The 27,587-nt window shown below is 45.4% G+C and overlaps 3 protein-coding genes across 13 annotated transcripts in view; 2 read left to right on the forward strand and 1 right to left on the reverse strand.

The window, feature by feature from the left end:
* Nucleotides 1-17,281, forward strand: part of phlpp2 (PH domain and leucine rich repeat protein phosphatase 2) — a 31,132-nt gene extending 13,851 nt beyond the window's left edge. The window contains exons 5-20 of one of the 3 annotated variants that reach the window (XR_014121646.1): nucleotides 23-145; nucleotides 1,250-1,404; nucleotides 2,682-2,828; nucleotides 3,487-3,717; nucleotides 4,631-4,833; nucleotides 4,922-4,982; nucleotides 5,118-5,213; nucleotides 5,685-5,840; nucleotides 6,586-6,786; nucleotides 6,997-7,159; nucleotides 8,302-8,432; nucleotides 9,009-9,128; nucleotides 9,928-10,122; nucleotides 10,687-10,918; nucleotides 11,161-13,185; nucleotides 13,310-17,281. Coding sequence is in view for 2 of the 3 variants with exons in the window: in XM_027007457.3 (XP_026863258.3) it covers nucleotides 23-145; nucleotides 1,250-1,404; nucleotides 2,682-2,828; nucleotides 3,487-3,717; nucleotides 4,631-4,833; nucleotides 4,922-4,982; nucleotides 5,118-5,213; nucleotides 5,685-5,840; nucleotides 6,586-6,786; nucleotides 6,997-7,159; nucleotides 8,302-8,432; nucleotides 9,009-9,128; nucleotides 9,928-10,122; nucleotides 10,687-10,918; nucleotides 11,161-12,417 (3,471 nt within the window). In the remaining variant the exon portion in view is untranslated. Of the gene's footprint in view, nucleotides 1-22; nucleotides 146-1,249; nucleotides 1,405-2,681; nucleotides 2,829-3,486; nucleotides 3,718-4,630; nucleotides 4,834-4,921; nucleotides 4,983-5,117; nucleotides 5,214-5,684; nucleotides 5,841-6,585; nucleotides 6,787-6,996; nucleotides 7,160-8,301; nucleotides 8,433-9,008; nucleotides 9,129-9,927; nucleotides 10,123-10,686; nucleotides 10,919-11,160 lie in introns of all 3 variants that reach the window. The other 2 variants (XM_027007457.3, XM_081709101.1) reach the window with 2 other exon arrangements.
* Nucleotides 17,282-18,204: 923 nt separating this feature from the next.
* On the reverse strand, nucleotides 18,205-21,305 carry marveld3 (MARVEL domain containing 3). Of its 8 annotated transcripts, XM_035529498.2 has the most exons (6): nucleotides 21,130-21,305; nucleotides 20,693-20,742; nucleotides 20,038-20,093; nucleotides 19,404-19,551; nucleotides 19,199-19,275; nucleotides 18,205-19,035 (listed from the first exon to the last, which is right to left on the reverse strand). In XM_035529498.2, exons 4-6 carry the CDS (start codon nucleotides 19,544-19,546, stop codon nucleotides 18,428-18,430), a joined length of 828 nt encoding a protein of 275 aa, XP_035385391.1. In that variant the 5' UTR covers nucleotides 19,547-19,551; nucleotides 20,038-20,093; nucleotides 20,693-20,742; nucleotides 21,130-21,305; the 3' UTR covers nucleotides 18,205-18,427. The 8 variants fall into 8 exon arrangements, with proteins under 8 accessions (XP_035385391.1, XP_026863229.2, XP_081565286.1 ...); XM_027007428.3 differs by lacking the exon at nucleotides 20,693-20,742; XM_081709160.1 differs by lacking the exon at nucleotides 19,199-19,275.
* A 105-nt stretch (nucleotides 21,306-21,410) lies between these two features.
* usp10 (ubiquitin specific peptidase 10) overlaps nucleotides 21,411-27,587 on the forward strand; it is a 20,827-nt gene continuing 14,650 nt past the window's right edge. For both annotated transcript variants that reach the window (XM_027007432.3, XM_027007433.3), the window contains exons 1-2: nucleotides 21,411-21,616; nucleotides 26,923-26,991. In XM_027007432.3, coding sequence (XP_026863233.2) covers nucleotides 21,596-21,616; nucleotides 26,923-26,991 — 90 coding nt within the window. In that variant the 5' untranslated portion in view covers nucleotides 21,411-21,595. The remainder of the gene's footprint in view (nucleotides 21,617-26,922; nucleotides 26,992-27,587) is intronic.

Here is a 27,587-nt window from a genome sequence, read left to right on the forward strand (position 1 = left end):
GAACTCACTTCTGTGTTGGCAGGTGGAGGAGGTGAAGAGGAAGCAGTGTTTGATGTTCAGCTCTGCTGGACCACAGGCTCAGACATACTACGTGACCTTTGACACCCTACCTGAGCACCAGCGCTGGCATCGGCAAGCCTCCAAAGTACGCAGACGTACCCAGACCACATATTAGGATTGGTGTGTGTGGGGGTGTGGGAATGTGTATGTGAGGGTGTGGGTAGTTGAATGTGGGTGGGTGTGTGGGTGTAGGTGCAGGTTGTCACTGGAACCTCTCCTGACTACTCTTATTCTCCCTGCTGTCATAAAAGGTGTGTGTGTGTGTGTGTGTGTGTGTGTGTGGATGTGTTGTAAGCACAGAGGTACATACAGTGCCAACCCCCTCCCAAACACAGCCTTGCTGAGACAGCCTACTGTGTCTGCAGTTGCGTATTCTGGAAACGCTCAATCTTTTTCTTATCTTTTTTTTCAGGACTAGTCATTCTTTGGTTTTATGGATGACGTGTACTTCCTTGCACTCTGTAACTCTGCCTTCTTCCTCCTCCCTGGCTTCTCATCAGCGTGCTTCCCCTGCGTGGACCCCACCGGCCGTGAAATACCCCCGCCAGGCGGAGCCCATATACGCACGTGAAGAGGGCGTAGAAAAAGAAACAAGGAAATTCTAAAGAGTCTTCAGCTTAGGAGAGAGGACTGGGTGAAGGCGAGGGAAGATACAGAGGGTCAGAAATAAGTGAACCGGGTTTTCAGTTTCGGTGCATTTTAAGATCTGTCTCTGCACTGCTGAATTTGGCCAGCGTGGTGTCCTGGAGCGTGCGTTCACACGTGCATGCTCGTATTGTTTCTCGGCCGAGGGCGGAGTGTGTGTGGAGTGTGTAGGGAGGTACCGCACGATGGGCTTAGCCATCAATGTACAAAGCTTTGGCTGTTGTGATGTCGGGGGCTGCGCTATTACTGCATTCTTCAGTTCAGCAGAGAGCCAGGATGGCCAAGCAGTCTGATAACATCTACAGCGCTGTCACTGTCACACACACTCACTCCTCTCCCCTCCCCTCCCCTCCTTCTCTCCTCTATTATGTTAAAACTTTCTCCTTTCCGGTAGTCTCATTACTGTCTGAGTGAATCCTCTTTTGATTGAATATGTTACGCAATCTCCTGGATGCCCCTTGCTTTTGTGTTTTTACTACCATGCAGTCGAAGTAAATTTTCTTGCACTGTGTGTGTGCACGCGTGCGCGTGTGTTCGTGTGCAGGTGGTGTCCCAGACCGTCAGTTTGGTGGATCTGTCCTGCTACAGTCTGGAGGAGGTTCCTGAGTACTTGCTCTACTGTCAGGACATCACGCACCTCAACCTGCGCCACAACTTCATCAGGCTGGACGCTCCGGGAGGCCTCTGCAACTTCAACAGGTACCGTCTTCTCCTGCGCGAACCGAGCCGCGGACATGGTGGTCTCAAGGAGATCACCCCTGTTCCCGATCCTGCAGGAATCCGTGAACACATGTGACTGGCTGGACGTGCGTGTCGCTGTAGTTGATAAGACAGCTGTGAAACGTGGTTCAAATGCCTTGTTGCATAACAGGTTGATGTGGCCATAGACGTGTGACGTGGATATACTATATAGATGGATCTTGGCCTGTGGTTTTATGACTGCTTGCTTGGCCCACACACAGACTTGGCTCCTGGACCTTTACTTTATTGCAGGAGTGGTGAAGGGAGTTCACCTTAGAGATGCATAATGAGGGCTATTACACGTTAATCATCAACCTGCCGGAGTGATGTTTCACTGTCGGCCATCATCTCAGCAGAACTGAGCCATAAGTGCAAAGAGTTTGATGTGTGTACCTGTTTGGAGGGGTGTGTGCCTGTGTGTGTCTGTTTGTATACGAGAGAAGCTATTCTGCCATGTAGCAGATAAAGACAGTTTTCACATGTGGCTGCATCTCTCCCCCCTTCTCTCTCGCTCGCTCTGCTTCTTTCTCTTTATTATTGCTCATCTCAGTGGTACGATGTAGTACCCTGTGTGTGTGAGGTGGACCCATGCTTATATGTGTGGACAGGTGGGCATATGTGTGTCTGTGTGTGCATAAGAGTTTTATGTGGGCATATATGTGTGCGGGTGGGAGTTTGAGGTGGGGCAGTGCAGTGTGTTTGTGTGTGTGTGTGTGTGTGTGTGTGTGTGTGTGCGTGCATGCATAGGAACATGTTTGTGTGAGTGGGCACAGAAATGGCTCTCTGATCTTTGCTGTCCTTGTGCATTTCACTCACTGCTACACATTGTGTGTGTGTGAGTGTGATAGGGAGTGTTTGTTGTTGAATGTGTGTGTGTGTGTGTGTGTGCATGCACATGCACATGTGTGAGCCCTGTGTGCGATTCCTACTCGGCCATCATATTCAGGACATCAGAGCCGTCTCTCCCTTCCAGTGGGCGTGTTAGACAGGCGTGGACAGCACTCAGAGGACCCAGAGCTGCACTCAGAAGCGTCGCCTTTTAGGGCAAGGAATAATGGAGTCACTTTACTGCAGTAACATTACTTCTCCACAGCAAAATGTCAGACAGCGCCAGTTAATGGTTGTGTATCTTATAGCTGTTTGGACAGCTTCACTGATGAGAGAGACATGTCTGACTGACTGTCTCTCTGTCTGTCTCTCTGTCTGTCTGTACACTTGTGTACATGTGTGCACAGGTTTGCCCAGCTAAAGAGCTTGAACCTGTCTCACAACCGGCTGGGCGTGTTCCCCGAGGCTGTGTGCGAGATCAAGACCCTGGCCGAGCTCAACCTGTCCTGTAATGGCCTGTGCTGCATCCCGCCCTGTATCGGAAACCTCTCAAGGTGAATTCAGTCCAGAGTCTCCATTTCACACAGCCCTCAGGCTCCTGCTCACAAACCCAAGTTTCAAACATTGACGATAAGGGGGCATACAGAGCAATCAGAGCTCAGAGCTGCTTGAAGGGTGATAAAGGTGCATGGTGTACGTGCAGCGTTGATAACACTGGCCATGCTGCTCTTTAGAAAAACCCTATGATTTCACCAGGAGATAAGAGCTTTGAAGGTCATATGAAATATCTGCATATTATAATGAGATTGGTTATGTTTTTGAATACTTATTATTATCTGCATAATCGTATGCGAGAGATTAGGTCTTCCATGAGAAAGCAGTTTCATTCATTCGTTTACTTTCTTACTTCTTTTGTTTGTTTCCCAGGCATGTGAACACACATTTTCCACATCAGTCAAAACAATCTTTGTTTTTTGTCATTTCTAATCATGCCATTGCATTGGGTTAAGCTGATAGGTGCTCGTTATAAAGAAAGATTTAATCACACTTAAAAATCAGACCAGTTTGAATGTTTCTAGCCTAGCTCAAATCAGGAGGGCTCTTAACACAAAGAGCAGCACTGGAATTTCACATTCGTTCCCTGGTTCTGTCTTCGCGGAGGGCTTCACGTTCCCAATGTTAATGCGGCTGCCGTGTCTCTGTGCCGTCCAGTCTACAGACCCTCTCTCTGGACGGCAACCACCTGAGCTCCCTGCCAGAGGAGCTGGGGCGCCTAGCACAGCTCAGCAGTCTGGGCCTCTCCTTCAACAGCTTCCCCCACGTGCCCAGTGTGCTGGAGAGGCTTGTGGCTATGGACAGACTGGCCATGGCTGGGAACAAGGTGGAGGTCCTGGAGCTCACCAGCCTGCTCCGTGCACTCCACATCAGGACTGTGGATTTACGGTGAGGGGCAGGAAAGCTGGCAGATCTCTCTCTCTCTCTCTCTCGCTCTCTCCTGTTGTTCATTACTTCTCTCTCTGTCTTTTCACTCTTCCCCTCTGTCGCCGTTCTCTCTCTCTCTTCCTCTGTCTTTCTCTGGTGTCTCTCACTTAATACTCTTGTTGGTCACTTGAGGCATAACGCAGGATCAATATGCAATGGTGACGTAACAAGATCAGCTATCGGTACACAGGAGATGAACATTCTAGACTGAGTCTGTTCCCACGCATCCCTCTCTTCTGAGTGGCCATTTTCAAATAAAGCTGTATCCTTGTCTCTACCTGCCAGTATTGTTTTACATGGATAACTGTTGATCCTTTGCCCTCAAAGCCCATCTGCTTCACCATCCATCAGAGCTGCTTACGTTAGGCCACGGAGCTCGGCTTCTCGACGTTTCGAGGAAAGGGCAGGAGTGTGATTTACGGGGTCCCCTGAGTGCACCTGTGGCAAATCACAACTGCAGGCAGTCTCATAAAGGACCTGTAACCATAGCAGATGGGGTGGAGCGACAGAGAGCAGAGAGAGATGACGAGCACTTTATGAATACCAGCTAGCAGCCAGTTTTTGACTTTCTCTTGTTGTTTTTGTGTAAGAGAGCTTCTCCAGGTCTGCAAAGACTTGTGTTGCCATGTGGGGAACTCTTCACTAACATCAGATGCGAGTGGAGGACCAAGTTAGGGTTTAGGGGTTAGGGGTTCAAGAGGACCTAAAAGCAGCTGGGTACTCCAGGGAACTTTATTACTGATTTAGTGGCGGTGAGCAGGTTAGTGGAGCCACCTTCAGGAAAGAATACTCCCCGTTTGACAGGCATTGTAACTGCTGTGCGATGAGCCACAAAAACCAAGCGACTTGGATTTCCTCTTTTGCCGGACTGCAGGCTGAACGGACTGCGGTGTGTGAAGAGCGAGACACTGGAGTCCATGAAGCAGCTCACACAGCTGGACGTGAGGGACAACCGTTTGGACATGCTGGACCTGAGCTCCGCCTGCAACCTGGAGACCCTGCACTGCCAGCGCAACCAGCTGGGGGCGCTCACGCTCAGCGGCTTTGCGCTGCGTACCCTCCACGCCGGCAGCAACCGTGAGTACAGGGCTTGTGGCTGTATCGCAGCTTGACTTCGTGCTGCTCTGTGGCTGTGGTGAGGTGAAATCCTTTTGTCTTGTTCCAGGTCTATCCACAGTGAACACCTATCCTGTTCCCCATCAGCTGACACACATGGACCTCTCGTGGTAAGTTATCGTCCAACTTCTGGGACTTGTGCGCTGTGATTTTTTCTTGGCATGTTTGACAGTTGCTTGTGTACATCCAAAACATCCGTTAACCTGAGTTACAATGGTGTGAGTGGCTTTATGGTGATTTGATAGGAATCTTCTGGAATACCTTCCGGATTGGGTGTGTGACTGCAGGAAGCTGGAGCTGCTCGACATCTCACACAATCTGCTGATGGAGTTGCCAGCCAGGTCAGCTGATGTCTGCCTCTGTGCGCGTGCATGAAATCCTGTTCAGCTGTCTGTCCCGGGGCCTGAGGCCTCACTTCTCCCCGTCCTGCGCCTCTACCACAGCTCCAGCAGTTTGTGGTCATCCATTCAATGGAGCGTCACGTTTATTTCCATGCGAATGGCCCTGTAAGACCCCTAATTAAGTTCAGGTCCAGCCCGAACTCCATAGCACCTCCTGTCCGGTTCTCTGCTGGCGCTGGGGGACACTCTGAGACACGACAGACATCTTTGGGCATTTTCAGTTTTTGTGCCTTTCTTAAAGGATCAAATGCAGTGCTTCAGACAATGGTGTCTGTCTTTCACTCTGATCGTCTCTCTCTCTCTCTCTCTCTCTCTCTCTCTCTCTTCTTTCTTTTTCGCACTCCCCTTTATGCTGTCACACCCCTCTTTTAAACACTCTCTCTCTCCGTCCGTCTGTCTCACGCTCTGCAGACTGCTGAGTGGTCTGAGTCTTCGGAAGCTCCATGCTGGCAGTAACGTGCTGCAGAGACTGCCTGACCTACTTGACCACATCCCTCTGGAAGCCCTCGACCTGCAGCACAACAAGCTTGGCGTGCTCCCGGACAACTTCTTCTCCAAAGCCTTAAAGTAGGTCACTCTCTTCTCCTGTCCTGCCCACCCTCCCTCTCTGCCCCCGCCGTTTCTTTTTTCATTGCTCATTGGCCTGCTTCTCTCTCTTTTTCTCTCTCTCTCTCTCTCTCTCCCTTTCTCAGCCCTTCACTAGGCATATTCCCTCTGCTCGCTCCTCCTCTTGCAGTCTGAGGCTAAAATGCAAGAACAGACCCCCGGCCCCCTTGGCCCTTCCCTGGGCTTCTGTCTGATCTGTAGAAACAGGGCCCATGCTGCAGATATACCTCACAAAAACTAGACCGCCGACACGTGTTATAAAGATCTGGAGATGGTTAGTGTACCTCCAGTCTCGTGCGGCTGTGGTTGGAGGCATCATAGGTGGGGTGCGGTGCTGCAATACGACCCCATCGAGCCTCTCTGCTCCTTCCTGTTGGTTAAATCACCGGTCAGCCTTCCAAGAAGCTAATCGTTAATAATAACGTCTAGCATCACTGGGTCTTTTAGACTGTCATGCTGCTTTAGCCTGGAGGGTTTTTTTTTCGCTAAGTGTTTTCAGATAGCCTCCTTTAAGTGATGTAGGCCCATTATCGATAATCTGTCTCATCCATTCCATGTTGTTATGCTTGATGAGACATTGCATCAGAGCTGCTTTTGCAAGGAAGTCTACATTAATTTTGAAAATCATATTAGATGATAGTATATTAATTGAATACGTCTTGTAGATTTTGAGTGTTTCTTTGTTTTGTTTTTTTCCTCCTCCCAGTTTAAAATACCTGAATGTGTCAGCCAATGCGCTAGAGACAATCCCCCCGAGTAGCCTATCAGAAGAGAGCCTTAGCTCCCTCCAGGAGCTGTACCTCACAGGAAACAACCTGAACGAGGACTGCGCAGCACTGCTGGTGGGGCACCAGAGCCTGCGGGTCTTGCACATGGCCTATAACCAGCTGCTGTCCTTCCCTGCAAGGTACGGCACCCTGCGGTCTGGCACTCTACGGGGGTTTGTTGTATTTATGATTTTTCACTTTTATCCTTCTCTGTTCTTCTCATTTTAATATGCTTGATACATTGTCTGCCCGTTGGGTTTCTTCGTGAGTGATATCTTACATGGCCAATAAGACAGCGATCCTGAGAAATGTTTAAAATTTTATTTGAAATGTTCGTGTACTTTTCTCAGTAAACTGAGTAAACTGGAGCTGCTGGAGGAGCTGAATGTGAGCGGGAACAAGCTGAAGACCGTTCCCTCCACCGTGTCCAGCTGCAAGAGCCTTCATACCCTCATCGCACACTCCAACCACATCAGTGTCTTCCCTGAAGTGCTCAGCCTGCCTGAGATCAAGGTCTGTGTGTGTGCTCTGTTCAGGGGCATGACATACATGACCATGCGCATTAACACTGTTCAGGGGCATGACATACATGACCATGCGCATTAACACTGTTCAGGGGCATGACATACATGACCATGCGCATTAACACTGTTCAGGGGCATGACATACATGACCATGCGCATTAACACTGTTCAGGGGCATGACATACATGACCATGCGCATTAACACTGTTCAGGGGCATGACATACATGACCATGCGCATTAACACTGTTCAGGGGCATGACATACATGACCATGCGCATTAACACTGTTCAGGGGCATGACATACATGACCATGCGCATTAACACTGTTCAGGGGCATGACATACATGACCATGCGCATTAACACTGTTCAGGGGCATGACATACATGACCATGCGCATTAACACGGTTCAGGGGCATGACATACATGACCATGCGCATTAACACGGTTCAGGGGCATGACATACATGACCATGCGCATTAACACTGTTCAGGGGCATGACATACATGACCATGCGCATTAACACTGTTCAGGGGCATGACATACATGACCATGCGCATTAACACTGTTCAGGGGCATGACATACATGACCATGCGCATTAACACTGTTCAGGGACATGACATACATGACCATGCGCATTAACACTGTTCAGGGACATGGATGCGTGCTACTCTGCACCTATGTGATTGTCTTTTTCTGGCCACTTGTGAGCCATGCTGCTTGTGTGTTGTCACAGTTTGTGCTAGCAGCCATCAAGCCCTTCACATTGGTTAGTCTTTGACCGCAGGATGTGGTTGGCTGGATATGTTTATGAAACACACCCTTAAACCCCTCAGTGACACTGATGCATGTAAAAACCCCAGTCAACAGCAAATAATCTGTAACTGCAAACATATGAACTGCACCCGTAAGGCAATTGTAACTTCTACAGTGTGTCGGATGAAGCGTTTGATGGGTGTATGTAGACAAGAGATCTCTTTTGTTTAATCTGTGGTTAATAAACTTCACACTTAAAAAACTGAAAGAGAAGTAGACGCGGGAAGTATCCAGAAGCTACAAGTCTTTCATTTTTGTGGTTCGTGCGGGTGTGTGTGCCTGGGTGTTTGTGCGTTTGGTATATTGTGTTGGCAGTTGGTGGACGTGAGCTGTAATGAGCTGACTGAGATTCTGCTGCCAGATTCCGTGCCCACCGCGCTGCAGGAGCTCGACCTTACCGGCAACAGCAACCTCATGCTGGAGCACAAAACTCTCAACATGTTTAGGTGAGGCCCCACCCTCCACACACCTCTGCACAGGTCATTGGGTGAAGTTTACAGGGGAGTTTCTTTGTTGGTGTGATCATCTTGGCTGATTGCTTTGCAGTTTTGAAGGCCGCCTCAATAGTTTTGGCACTTTTTGTGCCTCCTTTTGTGTGACCTTTACACCTCTGTGGGACTGTGTACTTTTGGACAGTATTAGATTTGTGAGCTGAGAAAAGGGAATCGTTTGGAGGTTGTCCAAATGAGAAAAAAAAATATCATTCAAATATAATTTCAGTTTAGACTTCAAAAAGAATATACAGAATTTACAAAAAAAAAAAATTAATTAACTAATTGCTGTCAATCAGTAGATACAGTAGATTGTATTAGATGTCATATTTGAAATACACCAAGAAACATTTTAATTGTTCATTATTCATGCAAGAATGAATTGACCTGCTTGTCTGCACCATGCTGAGTGGAGCAGCTCTGATCACTGGACATGGAGTTAATTATAAATAACTACTGCCTGCAGCTTTAAAAGCTTAATAGCGGTTTTGTCTAAGCTCCTCTCATTCTCTCATTCTCTCATTCTTGTAGTCACATATCGACCCTGAGGCTGGACCAGAAGCTGACCCCGGCCCCGTCTGCAGGAGATGCGCAGGGCTTGTCCGCTCCGTGGGATCATGGTTACGCGGAGCTGAGTGGCCAAAGGAACAAGTGAGCTGAAGCTTTGTCGTCCCTCCGATCGTATCCCACCCTTAAACTAATGCCTGGTTCACGCCCAGGTGACATTATGGGGGGGTGTTCTTTCGCTTACCTCGTGGCTCAGTGGTTAAGGGACTTGCCATGTAATCAGAAGGTTGCCAGTTCAGTCCCCACCACTGCCAAGTTGGTACTGTTGGGCCCCTGAGCAAGATCCTAAACCCTCAGTTACTCAAGTTGTGTTCAATCATAGTTGTAAGTTGCTTTGGATAATGGCTTCAGGTAAATGTCAATTTATGTAAATGTCGAATGGCTCTCTTCTTTGCACCTGGGGAGCCACATTTGAACATCTTTGTTTGGGAGAGAAGGAAGATTTATAACTGTATACAGTCACTGAATTAGCTTGGGTAGGCTTATATGTATTAACCTGTACATAAACTCTGATATAAGTGATTTAAGACTTTACATAATCTTTACATCCTGATATGAATCACGAAAAGAGTTACTTTGAGAAGAGGAACGTGTCCCGAGCAAAAGCCCAGCTCTGTTAAAATGGCTCTTCTCCACTTATTTAGCATGTGCACATGGTAGAGGGCAAAGTTGTGAGAGTGCATGTGTTTGGAGAGAGGGGCTTTGGAACAAGGCTTGGATGGAGGGCAAGAGACTGAAGGGAGGGGGGTGGAGTCCTTCAGAGGCTAAGTGTTTAGCAAAAATGCAAAAATCCCTTAGTGCAGATTTAAGGAAGCCCTGGGCTTGTGGGAGTTGTAGTTGTTCAGTCCTGCGCTGAGTGAAGGCTTCCCGTCGCCGTGTGCAGGCTGTGCGTGTCCGTACTGGCTGTGGATCGCTTTGGGGACAGTGTGGAGGCGGCGTATGGGCTCTTCGATGGCGACCGCAATGAGGAGGTGCCACGGCTGCTCCAGTGCACTATGGGAGATGTGCTGGCAGAGGAGATCCAGCACAGCAGTGTTGACAGTGTGTACATGTGCAACACTTTCCTCGCCTCACACAGGTGTGTGTCTTTCTGTCTCTCACACACACATACCTGCACACCTACACACATGCATACCCACATATGCAAACAGGCTTGCGCACATGCATAGAGAATTACAAAAGAGAACACAGGAAAGCAATTTCAGCTACAAGCATGACTTGGCCTTGGTTAAGCCTTAATTGTTTTTTATTTATTTTTTTATTTGAACAAATTCCCACATCCTGGTACATATAGTTGTGAGAAGAGCATTACCAGGATTGGATTACATCCTTTCATGCAGAAGTTCAGTTTATTTTAAAAGGTTCTCAAATGTTTTTTTCTCACAGCTACGTGCAGTGGCAGATTAAAGACATACTTTTTTACCTTCCTTGTTCAATTGGTGGGTTTTACTTCATTTTTACTAGTGGATTTTTCTTCACTGTTTTTGGTGGGTTTTACTGCATTTTTATTGGTGGATTGTTCTTCACTGTTATGGGGGGGGGGTTACTTCATTTTTATTGGTGAATTTTTCTTCACTGTTCTTGGTGTGTTTTTCTCAATTGTTATTAGTCACTGTTAGTCCTTCTTCTACCCCCCTGATAGAAAGCTGGGGGTGGTGGGGCAGAAGCTGGGGGCTTCTGCTCTGCTCTGCTACATCCACCACGAGCCCTCTGAGCTGGGCAGCTATTTCAGCCTGACCGTGGCCAACGTGGGCACGTGCCAGGCCGTGCTGTGCCGCCAGGGCCAGCCGCTGACCCTATCCAAGGTCTTCAACCTGGAGCACAATGCAGAGGAAATGGAGAGGGTGAAAGCAGCCAAGGCCATCATCACCGAGGTAACAGTTGGCATGAGGACAGAAGTCAGATGCTGTTACACAGGCCTTCGTGTGGTTAATGATTATTATTAGTTTCACACATTTCACTGTGCACTGTGCTAACAGGTAATTATTTCACACTCTAACTACTGGTCAACAGCGCCATGAAAAGGCGTCTCATGATCTTGATGCTATTTTTAAAATCTCCTTTGACAAGTGACTTTCTGTTGATTCAAATGCCCTTTGACCCTTGTACGCTGTAGGATAACAAGGTGAGCGGTGTTACGTGCTGCTCACGACTGCTGGGCTGCTCCTACCTGTCGCCATGTGTGCTGCCCAAGCCCTGGGTACGCACCGAGCCCCTCTGCGCCCAGGATGAGTTCCTGATCCTGGGGAACAGGGCACTTTTCCAGTGCCTGTCTTACCAGGAGGCGGTGAAGACCGTGCTGGCTGTCCGTGACCCCCGAGCCGCGGCCAAAAAGCTGTGTACCCTGGCCCAGAGCTACGGGTGCCGTGACAACGTCGGGGCGGTGGTGGTGGCCCTGCACATCACGGAGGACAGCTGCACATGTGAGCCTCCTTTTGGGACCACTGAGGCCCGAGGGCCCCCGGCGCCGACGGCTGTACCCGCGTTTGTGCCACCTGTCGAGCCAGCCACGCCTTCCTCCAGCATTGGCATCGCGTCAGAGTTCGGTAGTGAGACATCCGCCTCAGAGGTAGGCAGTGAGGCGGGCTCCACGGCGTCGGAGGAGAACCCGCGGCACGAGCGGCGCTGTAGTCTGCACCCTGCGGCTGCGCTCTGTGGCGCCGGTGGGACGGGCGGGATGGGCACCCTTCTGCCCGGTGCCAATCCAACCCTGTTCCAGCGCCAGCCGTCGTCCACTGCATTCTCCAGCAACCAGTCAGACAACGGCCTGGACAGTGATGACGAGGCGCCACTGGAGGGTGTCATTTCCAATGGCAGCAAGGTGGAGGTAGAGGTGGACATCCACTGCTGCGCGTTCCAGCTCCGCTCTGGGCCTCCACCCAGCCCCAAGGAGCCGGACCTCAGGCATGATGCCCGCGGCTCCGAATACTGCGGCGGGGGCAGGGTCCGGCGCCAGACCAGCGTGGTGGTGTCGGCCACCAACGGCTGCTTGCTGGCCGTCTGCGGTAGGGAGATCTCCGACCTGAAGAAGTCACCCTCCACCTCCAGCCTCTTCGGGAAGAAACTCTCCAATGGCTCCGTTGTGGCTCCTGAGGACAGCCACAATGTTATCGAAGTTGCGCTAGAAGCTCCTAAGAAGAAGTCTGGGTATTTCGCAGCTCCTGCACAGCAGGACCCAGAAGATCAGTTAGTGGTTCCACCCAGCCTGGAACACGACGTTCGGGAACAGATGAGAGGCCAAGGTCCCATTGTTCCAGGACCTCCACCTTCCTCAACGCCTCCCACAAATAGAGACCCACCCGCCTGGGACCACGGGCACCTTGGCCTCCTTCCCACCCCCTTTCAACAGGAGGTGTATGACACTGCCCTGTAGAGGGCACTATAGCACATCACTGTCTGAGCATCTCTGTGACATAGTGTCATACTGTGCCACAGGGTGTGACCCTTCTTGCTCCCTGTAGGATGTTCCAATTTTTCAGTCAGCTCTGACATTGTGTGTGTGCACAGTCCTGTATGTGGTCTCATGGCAACAACCCCACCAGCCTAAAGAGCTCTGAGATGATTCAGACGAAGAACAGATGGTGGATTGGAGGAGAGCACACGTTTCAAGACCAATGAAATGAGGTCTTGGAAAAAAAAAAAATTGGGCTGTCCCAGACCAGAAGCCACAGCGTGAGCTAGAATACCTCATAAACACTTTGCCCTTTACATCTGAAGTCACACCCTGCAGCAGGCTTCTGACATCCCTGTTGCTTCTCAGAAGGGAGAATCTGGGGTGACCAAAAGATAAGAAAAGTGCCTATTACAGGTGCTGGCGTCTCAACAGGGCATCGCTGGTCTCGTCCGCTTTCACTACAAACACCAACTCCTGCTCTCTCATGGTGACGAAAACACTGATAGTTTGCTGGCTGATCCCTCTTAAGAAAAAAGCCCTTCTCTGCTGTGTGGAGAAACAAAAATGCCACTGAAAGAGTGTTGACAGACAAGACTTTCCTTACTGGTCTCCATGTAAGCCCACAAACGTCACGTGGTTGTGGAGGAACGGTCCAGTTCTGCACGGTGGACATGGGAACCCACGCCACACCACAGTGGAGCTGTGAAAGACTGGGCGGGGCTTCGAGAAGCGCGTGGAATAGTACTGGTGAGCGTGGTGTCGACTTCTACATGTCGTATCATCGCTACGTCCACATGTGTGGTGTCAACACTGTGGTTGTTTGGGTGGCAACCATAAAAGACCTCACTAACTACTGCTTATATGATAACAGGTTCGTGAGCAGTCAGGAGTGTGTGAAGTGTGCCAGAAGAGACAGAAAAAGTACCCGTCAATAAAGCATTGGGCTCACGAATACTGTACATAAAGTAACACTGGAAAGCTGACAGAGGGTGATTGGGTGTTTTTTCATCAAATACCTAACGTTTCTGGAACATGACAAGACAAAGCAAGACAACCATTTCATATACTGTACAGTGTGTTTGTGTGTATGTGAAACCAAGTCTTACTTTAGACATGAAAAGTATGATTGTCCTTGAGGACCTACACTGTCCCTAACTATTTGGTTTGATTTTATTTTGGTTTATGATGGCGTTAGCGGATTATGAGAGTTCCTCTCGCCGTGTGATTCAGACTGCAGGCTTTGTGTGTACAAAACGCCTGTATCTGGCATCTTGAGTTACGGTATAGACACAATCACCAGATTCGAGGATATTTTAGTTTTTTTGGTGAACAGACTACAGTGATGCTGGATGTGCGTCCTCTGCTGGTGATCACTGTAGACTGCAGCGTTGGTGAATGCAGCCTGCACGGTGATCGGTTGTGTACTCACTGGGTTTGAGGAAATAAACCAAAAATGGTGTGGTTCTTTATCTAGCTGACATTAGATGCACTTCGTTTTTATAATGGAAAGAAAAGACATTATTGAGGTTTAAGGCCAGTTGAATACAGTAATAATAAAGGCCATGTAACCTAGACTGTTGTGGATCTTATCCAGTCCTCTCCATTCACACTTGGCATTGTATGACATGAGCGGATTTGTTGTAGGGCTAAATACAGTGTAAGTAATAGGTTTAAGTTTTGAAAGAGACGCACTACTGGTTCCCATTGAACTAGGAGTTTCAACCCTGGAGACAGGTCTGGAGGTCACGGACCCGTCTCCTTCTGGATGGAATTCACACTGACGGTTTGATTTGAAATTTATTAATACTTTGTCTCAGCCAGAAATGAAAAGTGAAAGGGGGATTCATCAATTCCGACAATTCATATGGGATATTTATTCCGTAAAATGCCACTAATGCAGTTTGTCTTTCGGGTATGGTGACCTTGGACTGCCTTGAGATAAACACGGAGGGTTGCTGGATCAGGACTTGGAAACACAGAGACATTCCACATGATCGCTACATTATCCCCGAGGCCCTGTCTGCACTCTGTCCAAGTGTAATATTTTTGCCATTGCATTTGAAAATTGATCATAGGAGTTTTTGAAGTGTCTGGAATATTTCTCTTTGAAGTCGTGGTTTGCCACCGAGTGCCCTTTGTGCCAACACAAAACGTTCTATCAATTCAAGACTTACTTTGTTGCACAGATCGCGATTATCTGATGAAACGATATAAAAAACAGAATACTCATTGCCACTTTTGCTAAAGCCACTCGCGTCGGGTCCTCGCGGCTTTGGCCAACTGTTGCGCGTCCTCGTGACACTTTTACTACATGTACGTGCAGACCACAGTCTGCCGATCTGGTGCCAAAAGGGGTCATTCTTAAAGGGTTGTGGAGGACTGTGGGACAGTTCTGTTGTGTGCTAGGAATGAGGGGGTGCCTGGGGCATGAGCATGGAAACCCACCAGGACTCGCACCCCTTCGACACAGCCATAGCCTTAATACAGGGCTGCTTCCGGCTAGCTCTGCGCTTTTCTTTCTGACCTCGTCTGTCCTTCTTTCTCTTTCTCCGCCTTCCTTCCTTTTTAACCTCCCCACAGCATGGGCTGTGGTAATTTGAGATTTTGTTTTATACTATCTTTTACACTTCAGAAGCCTTATAGCCATGTTTTCATTTGGTGACCAAATATTCACTGAAAATCTCTAGAAATCATTTCCTGCCTAGACTGAATAGTGTAGAATACTAAGATATATGAAAGAATATTAAGCACTACATGCTTCTGTTTGAAAGCATGTCAGATAACATCATGACCTTTTTAGTTTTTTAAATTCTCTTAGGAAGGATCTTGCATTGCAAAAGCACTTTGTACATAGTTCAGAAATATCTGTACAAATATTAATATATTTGTGAAACTACGGTTTATTAGCTATTTGGTGAAATGCGCATGAGCTCATGGGCCTTGAGTTGTGATTGCGGTGATCCCTACGTGGGCAAACATTCAGTCTTCTCTAAGAGAAAGTGCAGAAATGTTCAGTATGGTGTGCGTTGAGCACTGAGAGTATCGGTCGCGAGAGCTTGCTGTGTAGTGGAGAGATGAGTGTTTGTTTCCAGCTGAAGTGTGTTCATGGAGCACTCCCAAGGCCAGAGACAGAGGTGTGAGTTATGAGGCATCCCGTGCCCATGCACAGTAATTGTGATAAGAGGCATTTGTCAACACACTGTGTTTGTTAGATAAAGTCGTTTTCTCTCACATGGCCATATAAACACAATTTCACAACTGTAGGCTCACTGTGGCTATTCAACAGTAAATCAGGCAAAAGATAACCATTACCTGAAAATAAAGCCTTTTCTTCTACATCTCAAGTGACTCTCTCTCTCTCTCTCTCTCTCTCTCTCTCTCTCTCTCTCTCTCGCACGCACGCACGCATGCACGCATGCACACACACACTGTATAGCATTATATCACTCATAGAATTATAACTGCTAGGGCACATTATGGCATGACGTTATATGTCATTCCGAAACATGATATATGCAAAGCTCTGAAGAATCATCTGTACATATGTCTGACTCAGCTTGTGTGGCTTGCAGACAGCACCCTTACAGGCTAAAGCAGGGAAGGTGTATGAGCCACTGGGGCCGTGCACACATGCGTATGTGTTTCAGTGCGAATTCCTATTACTCTGCTTGTGTCTTGTTGTCCAGTCTAGCCTACTGTTGTGTAGTTGCTTAGGATCCATGTCTGTATCGCGTCTGGAATTTGGATCCGTTTTGCCAAGCCGAGACCAGTATCAGATTTCCAAGCAGTTATGGTTCTTTAACCGCTTGTGCTGTGTGCGCTCTCTGCCAAATCCTGTTCAGTTTTGGGATAGGGAGCAGGGGGAATCCTAGCCAAGATTTATTTGAATAAAGTCTGTTTATCAGTCAAAGTTCACACAATTTTTATGATCATTAGAAAAAAAGAGTTCTGTGGCAAAATGGAAAAGATTTATAACAGTGATACAGTGAGGAATGCTGGTATATATTAGTACTGTACATGAAAACATAATTTTTCTTTTCTTCCTCTTCTTTTAAATGAAGAGGCTACAAAAACATTTTGGTGAAGACATTCATCATGAGTGATGCAGAAATGACCTTTAAACCCACAGGTTAAGAGTGTTTTTCTACTATGCATCCAGGACACTGTTGCTCTGTAGTTATTCGGGGGCCATGCTGACGTACAGAGGCTGTGCGCTTATGTTGATGTAAGTGAGTCTGTCGCATTTGAAACTGTCTGTCACATTTGGAAAGCTTCATTTAATCTGTTAATTAAAGGTGTTTCATTTAACCTTGTGAATTCATTGTCATAAATTGTATTTTATCTTATTTTCTTACCTGTAATTAATCATACTGCCTAGAGGTCACCATGTTCAAACACAGGCCCTGCGCTGGCTGCTGTATTATGTGTATTTCTTTTTGGATGTATTTTTTAAAGAGATGTATTCCTTTGAATGTAATGTTGTTTTATTAGTCATTTCTTTCACTGTTTTCCAAATAATCACAGCTTGTTTTGGACAGATGGGACCGAAGATGCTCCTGTTTGTTTGACATGTGACCAAAGTTTGATCTCACTATCATTTCTACACATTTTTGTTTTCTAGAGATGCTTGAATATTTTCTCTCAATGCCAAGAAGCTGAGATTTATTTTTGTACTTCATTGGTTCATGCAAATTTGTAGGTCCTTCAGTCTAGAATAAGGCTCTGTGAGAGACCATCGCCACATCAAAATCTTTTGTTCAAGGAACTAGTTATTAATGTATTTAATGTAAAATGCATGCCCTATATAAATGATTACATACAATAAAAATATGTGAACATGTGATTACTTTGTACAAAAGAACATTAATGTTTCTAAGGCACTGTTTTAATTATCCAAAGCATAATGTACATGATATATATATTTTTTATTTCAGCATGCAGAAATCTGCCAAATATTTTAATTATGTTATATATTTAATGTAATTAATTTCAAGAGGAAATCTGTTGTTTTATTGCTTTAGGAAAAGGATTAAATGAGAGCACTTTCGCTGTTGGCCGGCTAGACCGGTAATCTTCTGGGTTTTGAGGGTGGGTGAGTACTCCTTGTTTGATTTTGAGATGCTGCTAGTTTTAAACAGAAAAGCTGTATTTTTAATTAACTTTTCAGCCAAGTAGCAATAAAAATTTATACTGTGAAGTGCGTTTAAAGTAATCTTTTTTAGAAGGCAGAGGGGGACGGGACAGTCTCATAAAAAAAATGACTTTCTACAAAGCACTGGGTCAATAAAGGAAATGAATACTACAAAAATAGTTAAAAATAATGAACGGGGTTCATTACTAAATTCTTTGGGAAAATGAACAAAATACTGAAAGATAAATGTAACATGGGCTGCCCTTAATGAAGAATCAGTTAAAATTGTAAATGTAGTACATACAGGCATTCTTTCTTTTTTTTTTTAACCTTTATAAATTGGTCAGTAGTCAGTATTCAAAGCCAAACCCTTATGTAGATCAGGTTCCTCTGTCCTAGGTAGCCATCACACAAGAGAAGTGATTTCACCGTGAGCTGACAATGATCATATGAGGTCTGTGTGTTCAAGCATGATGGGCGATGACGTAATGTTTAGTATTTAGGTCAACCAGAGAAATGTGTTTAGCAGGACTCATTTTACTGGACTGGCATACATGGCTGTCCTTTCCCTGATTTGCCTGTGCTGCAATGGTGAAACTAAATCCTCCACTGAGAAAGAGAAAAAAAAAAAACTATTTGCATAAAAGATGTTTATTAAAAGTACAAAAAAGGTTTTAAAAGTCACAGTGCATGCAGTCCAATATAAAATAAACAAAACTGATTTATGGAAAAAAAATAAAAATAAAAATCCTATGAAACTTTACAGCTGACCTTTTGCTCTTGTAAAAAGTGACTGAAAATAAAATGGCAACAAAAGACTTAGAATGGCAACGTGTTGCCCATTCTTGCAAAAACCCTTCAGAAATTGTCATCCACCTCCCTTGGCTGCCTCATCTTTCTGACTGCTCGGAACGCTTTCACGGCTAGCACTGCACTCAGGCAGAACACAAGGGTGCCCATCACCCCGAAGAGCCCCTCTGCCACGTCTGTCCCACTGAAAGTGCACTCAGAGGCCTGGAAGCCTTTGGACTTGTACATGGCTTCTCTGTCTTTACAGATTTGGTTGTTGTATATCTCCTTGAGCTTGATGAAGTAGAAGGCCACGGCGGGGACGTAGCCCAGGCTGATCAGGCCGTCTAGCACGCTCTCGACCAGCAGCACGGGAGGCTGGCGGAAGGGCACGCGGAACACCCCCAGAGCCAGTACGGCTAGCGCATAAGCCATCAGCGCCCCTCCGGCTGCCATGGTGAAGATGTAAGGGGGGATCTTGAGCTGGTAGAAACGGTCGTCGAGCTGCTGGACCTGCGCGGCCTCCTGCGGCGTGAAGGCCTGCGCCCCTCCATAGTAATAGTAGTAGATCCCACCCAAGTTGGCGATGTCCCGATATCGGCCTGTGTTGCTGTAGGGTACTCCAGCACAGATGATGATTAACATGTTTAAGAAGAACTCTATCACCTGGCATATCCCTGCATGATTTTAAAATGGAGATAGAGAGAGGGTCAGAGATCATGCAAAGAGAGGTGTTTTGATGTTTAGAATAAGATCACTTGATGAAAAAAATACAAGGTTGAAATTGCATTCATCCTGGAATAACAATCGGAATATAGGAAATTGCATATATTTAAGTACCTCTGGAAGTAAGAATGTATCTTAGGTTGTAAAGAGCCACCCTATGTGAGGTGATATAGGTTGATGTATCTGTATACCTACATAAATAAGCAAATAGTGCAGAATATTAAGGAAAATGGTGATAGGACACGAGCCTTTGCTACAAGTGGTATGGACTAAAAGGTCAAGGTCATTTTGAAAGGCACGGTGAGTGGTGGTTTCTCACATGTCCCGGCGATCCTGGTGAAAGGAGTCCTCATATTCACGCGGTTTGGGGTGCGTGTAGGTGCTGCTTTGATCATCTCTGCGGCACATTTCTCGTTCTTCATCATGCCTACGATGGCTTTGGTTTCTCGTCTTGCCGGCCATTGCAGCTAAAACGAAAAATAATATTAGAGTTCAATGATTATTCAATCATTGATACCAGTCATAAAACATCGATCGTGCAGGCCTAATTATAACTACAATTTTGCCTCGGCTACCTATGATTCCTTTAGTTACTGGGTGTCCTATTTAATTGGTGTCCTATTAACTGGCCTCTCAAATGGGCTAATTAAAACCGCCGTTGTGTCGCCCGGTCTAAGGTTTGCTGGTGTTTTAACCCATTTTCCTAATATCCTGGGAGTCGCTACCTGGATCTGTGTTCATGGGATGGACGCGTTACGCGTTTCCTGAATGTCGAAGTGAAAATGAATCAAGCGATCGCACTTTATCGTCGAATAGAGCAGGCTAGCGCAAACAACTAAAAGCTCATTGACGACGTGCACGACATAACTATGCTAAAGCAAATACCTACTGTTGATTTAATGTAAAAGCCCCTCGTTAGTGTGCTGTTTGCAGTGCACGCTCCTCCTCCTCACCTGACTACTGCCTCGCACCGCCTTCCCGCACTCTTGTATCTGTTGAGCCTCATTTCCTGTGGAATAAGATGCATACGAATATGAAAAAAAGGCTGTATAATTTATCGTTCATGTGAGAAACTACCCTTATATATAGAGAGGCTCCAAATGGTCTATTCCAACTGTGGTGTTGTAGAAAAGCAGGAGTCTTCTACAGTAGAAGATTAGAAGATGTAGCTACTGTTTCAATATTAACTCAAAGCTGGACACTTGATGAACAGGAGCCATTTCAAGTGATGTGATTTATTAAAGGACCTGCTGTTTTGTTTTGTTTTTATCTGTGAAAAATAAATATTTCTGCAAGGAATGCTATATATTCCAGTTACATTCCTTTTTACCCTAAAACAACATTAAAAAGTGTTTTCTTTTATTATTCTGTTGTGTGGGCGTGGACCACAGCAGGCCGATTGACAACCTCAGGTCAAACGTAACCCCGCCCATTTAGTCAGTATGGCGCATCTGAAGCTGAAGAGGTGAAAGGGCTCAACAGCGTGCAGTGTTTAATCAAATTATCTGGTAAAAATTAGAAGACGCCACAGTTCGTATTTAGAAATTTAAAAACGATATAATCTGTGCGTTTATTACTTAGCTATTAGCTAATGTTAGCTAGCATTACCTCGCTGTCTTCAGATGGTTAACCAGGTCTGTCTTTACACACGGCGGGAGCTAAACGTGGGGAAGTCGATGACTATTCAGTTTTATAAAAATCAGTCTATCATATAACCTTCTAAAAATTCATTTATAACTGAGCTAAACTGTATCCAGTTAGCAAAGTTGGCCTGCACTTTTTGTTGTATTCTCATTTATAACGTCAAAGAAAGTGTCACTCTTTAATGGACGTTAGGGAGTAGTATATAAAAATCAAAATCAGGTTATTTTATGCAGTCAGCGGTGCCCAACTATATGTTGTGTTGAAGCAGAAGTACGAGGAAAATCACATAGATTAACAAATGTTAATCTAACATTTTGAGTGAGGATTGTAAGGATTTAAAATAAATTGGCCTTTAAGCCGAATGTTATGCTAAGCTAATTTAGCTATCTTAGCTTAGTCACCTTTGATGGATTTGAAATCCGAGTAACGGACACTCCATCGTCACGACTCCCGACGAGCCGACACGTTTGGTCTTAAACCTCAACACTCGCTAGAGAAGCGATCTGCCTCTCGCGCTCGTTAGGCGGTTTTTAACCGTCAGTTTGAACGTCAGCATTAGCGTCGCGCTCTCTGCCCCCCCACCCCCGCCGTCCCGCCCCGCCCCTCCCCTCCCCCAGCACGTGAACGCACGCGTTCAGCCCGAACCGCGCACGAGCCACCGAGCGAAAGGAGGCGAGACAAAGATGGCGGCGGCGGCGGGGGAAGCAGCGTGATAGTTTAAGGCTGTAGCAGTGGCACCACCAGCCGAGTCACAGTGCTGTGAGACGGACGAGCGGGACATGGACGCCACGCCACAGTAGAAACGCGCACACCACACGATTTTCCGCGCCGAGCCTTCGGAATAAGAGGGGACCTCGCACCGGGAGCATGGCTTCGCCCAGCAACCAGGTAGCTGCAAAACCAACCCACTCCTCCGATCGAACGGTTCGGTTTAGAATTTTAAAGTGGGTCTATAATTCGTATTGTGGTGATTTAAATTGCGGCCCTGTGAAATGTGCGTGCTGGTGTGTTTGTCTTGGGGGGGGGGATAGTCGCCCCCATTGAAACTGCCCCTCCAGCGTGGTCCAGGCCCGGAGCCTTCGCCTTAGCCACATAGCTGCAATGCTTTCGGCAGCTAGGCGACACCTTTTTAAAAGAGAAAACGGGGTTTTGCTGCTAGTGAAAATTGTAAGGCTTTTTATTATTATAATTGTTGTCGTCGCAATGTCGTTTTAACTTGGCCTCGCGCTTCGTGCGTGCTTCTGGCCCACCTGCTCGCGCTGCTGCAGCAGGCCCCGTGCACGCGAGGGTGCAGATTTTAATAACGGTCGCTAGCCTAGCCATGCTAGCTAACGTGACTGGACTCGCAACAGCGACTTCCCAACTACACGTTTGTCGAGTTTTTTTGGAAATAGCAGCGTGTTGTCTGATGCGTCCCGGTGAATGAAGAGCGTCGTGCTGTTTTAAGGCTCGTTTGTAAAGAGTTATTGTGGTTTTGGAGAGGTCTGCTCAGGCGGTGTGACAGGATGGTGGGCCTGTTGACTGGGGGCGGTCTTGTTCTCCTTTTGCGGTTTCATTCAGTCACTGAGCGGCGTGTACTGCATGGATATGGCGTTATAGCTGGATATACTGACCGGTGGGAAGTCTGTGCCGGGGTCGTACTGTTTTTGAAAGCGTGACTAGTTCTGCTTGGTGTATATTTGATGTCAGTTGGCCTTATCCTACGAGCTACCTAGCGGTTAGCTTGCCGTGTTTCTCACATGGAGTGGTATTGCTTCCACTTACACCAGTAACTGTTTTAACCTTCTTTGGATGCCTACCCGACACAAGCTAACCTACTTTGCATCACGTCGACTTTACAAATTATGACTCATTCTAAGCAAGTGTTGTGTGATCGTTGGCCATTTTCTTAAAGTGAGTATTTTGGCTGACGTTAACTAGCCGATGGCTCTTTAGTATTGTTTGCTGTATTACTGCCGTATCATGTGCTTGGTAATGTGGACTTGTAGTATTAGTTTGTTTAAGGTTAGCTTTAAGTAAGTTGGGGTCACAACAAAAGTATGTTACCTTCTGTTGTACAATGTTGAATGCGAAGTATTCGGTTCAGTTTGGATTTGGTCTTCTTGTAATCACTTAATTTTGCTTTGATATCGAGTTTTTGCTCTTAAACATGAGTGCTGACTTTCAGTAGCAATAGGCTGCCATTGGTGTAGCTTAGAATAACCTAGAATAAACAACAAACATATTTCAGCTTTGAGCTCTTTGATGCTCATTCTACAGCACTGCTAAAATATAGAGTTTCAGATATCTGTTCGAATGCTCATTATATTTTAGATTTAGCTGACAGTTAATTAACTCCTAATTAATTAACACAGCATCCTCATATGTATGAAATGAGTTGCCTGCAAACTTTGGATTTTCACATTGAACCAAATTGTTAGCCACTGGTATGTTCTGGAATGTTATGATAGAAGATAACAGAAGTGCCACTATTTTATGGTTTGTTTGGCTGCTTACTTTTACTATGGCCGTCATAGACGATCAGTTCAGTGCCAAATAGAGCCACCATTTACAGCAGAAAAAAATTCCTGATGTCCCTGCAATCCAAAGTCATGTAAACAATAGCGGCTGCTTCACCCAAGCGAATGCCTAACATGTATGTTTCTCCAGAAAGACAGGTTCTTTTGCAATGTGCTCTCTGCTGAGCTGTTTGAGGTATTCTACCTATTAACGGTAATTTGGTGTTAATAGATGGAGCAACATAGTCACATGAGGGAAAGGGAGTTTTGCTGACCCTGGGGACCCAGGGAATGACAAGGGAACATTTAATTACGTGTCATAATAGTGATTCATAGTTGTCTTGCTCCCCCCCCTTTTTTTTCTGGGAGTACAGGTGAAGAAATTTCTTTTATGTACATTTACTAAGAGTTAACATTCTGACAGAAGAATGACCAGGATACTTAGCATCTTTGCATTGCTGTCTTAGTCTTGTGCAGCTTGGCTTTCTGATTTCTGAAATGATGTTGCTGGATAAAAGGGTTGCAAAAATAAATTTATGAATATTTAGTGTGAGGAAATTCTGAAAAGTGTTTTAGATACAGTGTCATTAGTGGTCTTAGTTATGTGTTGAACATCTTCCATAAAGGCAGAGATGTTCCTCTGTTGCTTGGTACACATAGGAATGGATCATATATGTTAAAACTAAGTTTTGGTTTCAGACCATTAAACATTTTTTTTCTTGAGTTCTTGCCTAGTCTGAATCAATTCACCTTCCAAGTGTGAGGATAAGCATGAACAAGTTATTGTTGTGTTGGATGCAGCATGTTAAAAAAACAATTAACATTAGGAGCTTAGTTATTTTGTAGTTATTTTGTTAGAATAGTTATTTTGGCTGTAGCGCACATGTGCAGTGTCATGGGCTCACCTCCTGTACTGGGCTGAATTATCTGGCCAGAGTATGTTGAGACCGGCACTATTTAAAGGTGGTTGCCTCAGGGGAGGGACCATTTATGATGGTAAGCTCACTTACCATTAGCATTTTATCAGTTGTGGAAGACTGTCGTAACCTGAAAATCCAGTGAGACAGCTCCCCTCTCTGCTCCCCATTGGCCTTGAGGTATTTGACACATTGTGTGGGTGTTTGCACGCAAGTGTGGTTGTGTGGTTTGATTGTATGTTGCTGTTTTTTAACACTGTTGGACTACAGCACTTTTTATTTTTCTGCAGAGCTTGTCTTGAACTTCTACATGACATGGAAATATGAGGTTTCTCGAAATTTTCTGCAGGTTCTGCTTCATTTAATGGCTGTTATGCAACTCTTTGTAGCCTACATTGTCGTTTGTCTGTGTTTTGTGAACCTTGCCCCTGGTAGTGACTGTCATCCTAAAGTAGGTGTGTGTGTGTTCAGGCACCACAGAATGTTGAAATAATTCAGAAGGCCAATTTTATGGTAATCCCCTCTGAGTGACCAACGAGGGAAAGCTTAGCCTGGTGCATGTGGCATGACTGCTAACAGAGGCAAAGAGCCTTTCTTTCTGTTGTCACGGCATTAGCCTATTGGAGGCCGTCGGCTTACGCCATGGTGTTTGTCACTTGTAGTGCTGTATCAGCAGCACTCGTCTCCAAGGCTTACATATGCTTGAACTGCATTTTCTTTTTTCTCTGCTTCCCTTTTCATGTCACCAGTGTTGAACGTAGCAGAGAGGGACAGAATTTTCTCTGGTGGTTGTGGGGGGTGGGGTGATGTTCTGTGTTAGGGTTCTGACCACTGGTTTTATTTTTCTGACCAATGGACGTGAAACATAGTCCTCATGTCCTTTCATATTGTGTTTTCCCTGTGAGCTACTTGGGCAGACAGAACGCTCCAGTGGAGAACGCATCGTCTCATATTGATTCTTGTCATGACTTAAAGTTTTGGTATTGGTAGGATTTACTTGTAGCCATGCCTGAGGGAGCAGGTTTGCTGAGGTCAGAGGGAACTCATTATGCTCAGACAGGCAAGGGTTAAATGGGCACAAAGAGGTGAGCTTAACCTTTGGCGTGACAGGTGGGAGCAAAAAAAAAGGTCTTGGGTTTTCTCACTTTGATTCAAGAAAAAAAAAATCATGTTGGGCTACAATATGCAGGCCAAAGTCTTGTCACCATGTTTTCTGACCTTGTATGGATAGCACGAGGGTTTAAAATTTCAGGGAACAAAAGTTAAAACTGTGTGTTAGACATGCCTGTAGGCGTGGCTTTCAGCTTTCCTCCTCCATCCAGCTTCATGTGGCTTCTTTCGGACAAGCCTTGCTCTGGGAATGGCACGCTTGAGTTGAATGTCAGTTTGAACCGACGGGCCTTTCTGAAGGTCACTGTAGTGAGGTCTGTCACTCTATTTCTCTGCATAGTCATTCTCAGGGTGGGGGCCCTCTGGGTACTTTGTGCTTGGACACAGCATGTGAAGTATAGTAGGGCAGAAACATCACACAGCATTCAGCAATCTCACTGCAGCTGTTTAAACAAATGTCATAGCCTTCGTGTAGCAAGAATACACCAAGCCCATGAGACTCCCCAGGCACAATGTGTGGTTGATGTAACATTATCAATATGTTTTCCCATGGATGGGAGTAGGGAGGGGGTGAGTTGTTTATTTTACATTTTTTAAAGTATATTTTATTTTGTTTTTTAAATTATTTGATGACATGCAGCACTCTGTAGAAAAATAAACATGCTTGCATAGTATGTTGATGATATTTTTCTGGACTATGGGAAGGCACATTATAGGAGCTGAGATTCTTTTAAGTTCCTTCATTCACATTGTTATTCATGGGCTGAAGTAAAGATTCTCTGCATGTGGAAGCCATATTGCCGTGCTAATGCTACATGACTCAGCACTTCGTAACTCGTCCTCGACTTTCACACAAATTGATGAAATCAGATAGCCAACTGTAAGGTCACTTTTATCTGGACAGATATTTAGGCCTAATTAAAGGGTGAAGAACAGAAGGTACTGATAATTCCTGACACCCCCCTTTTCTTTCTCTTTTCCTTTTCCCCCTGGCAGCATTCTTTTTTTTTTTCAGTTGTGCTTTTTTTTATCCTTGGTTGGCAGTCCACCTGGGCTAAATGTCTACACAAAGCCAGTACATTAATCTGGCACCACCATGAGGTCAAAGTCTCACACACACTTTTTGCCATGCATCACTTTTTCTCTATAGTTTGTGCATTTCAATTAGCTGTGGACTTTACAACATCTCCCCCCCAGGGATTATTTCAGTGCCAAAACATGGAAAAAACCTCAGGATCTGCCATTTATCTCTGTGTAGCTGCAGTGACCAGATAACCTATGTATTTTCCAAGCTGAGACACATTGAGTCCTTGTCTTGGTTATTTTACTGCTTTAGAAAATAAATGAACCTTGACAAAAAAGCCCTTTTGTTGCATTAGCTTCCTTTTGCGTGTGTTGGATAGGGAAGGTGTTCATGTGAAAGGGCCAAGTCATCATTATTGGTGGAAATGATGGATACCAGTTACCATGTTGATTTTGTTATTGATTACTGATGAGTAAAAAATAAGTTGGTGATAGGTGCTTTATATACAGTGGCTGGCAAAAAAGTGTTATTTATGACTTTTACTGTTTTACTTTTGCGCTAGTGGGTGGGTGCTAATTTCTTTGACGGGAACTAGAGATGAAAATATTTGGTCATTAGTGAAATGTTGCTGTTTTGTTTTCACAGTACATCTTTGGGGAGTTCAGCCCGGATGAGTTTAATCAGTTCTTCTTGACTCCTCGCTGTTATGTTGAGGTAAAATAATACTAATAAAGATAAAATGTTTTTCTCCCATGTTCATATAGATTTTACATTACAGATTCCATTCTCAGAACTTAGTGTTTTGCCATGAGTTTTCTGTCCATAAAACTGTTTAAATTTATTAGTTCATTTACAGTCTATCTTAAAGGATGCTTTGTCTTCATTTTTGGCAAATGCCAAATTGATCGGTAAGCATTCTTGTACTTTAGAGAGCTCAGTTTTTAGAAAAGTGGTTTATTCGATTTATATACGTTGTTCTTTAAATTTCCAGTGTATGTAAAACTTTAGTTATATATATATATATATATATATATATATATATATATATATATATATATATATATATATATATATATATATATATATATATATATATATATATATATAAAACACACACATTCACAGTAAATATAGGAGAATGCTGGTCAGCTAGTGTTTGTCTGGGCTCAGCAGTTTCTGTGTGTCCTACAATATTTCCTGTTTTCTTTGATCATAATGATGAAAGTTGGACTGATACAGCACTGCAAGAACAAAATGACCCTTGATATCTGTTGTATAAAACATGACTCGCCTTGAATAACAATATTCAG

Source organism: Electrophorus electricus, chromosome 3, assembly GCF_041902795.1.
Source record: "Electrophorus electricus isolate QZ-2024a chromosome 3, ASM4190279v1, whole genome shotgun sequence".
Classification (NCBI taxonomy): domain Eukaryota; kingdom Metazoa; phylum Chordata; class Actinopteri; order Gymnotiformes; family Gymnotidae; genus Electrophorus; species Electrophorus electricus.

Coding starts and splice junctions, on each gene's coding strand:
- marveld3 (XM_081709127.1), bottom strand. Junction 19,276..19,403: donor CACCAGGATCGCCGGGACAT/GTGAGAAACCAC, acceptor TTATTTATGTAG/GTATACAGATACATCAACCT. Junction 19,036..19,198: donor ATACATTCTTACTTCCAGAG/GTACTTAAATAT, acceptor AAAATCATGCAG/GGATATGCCAGGTGATAGAG.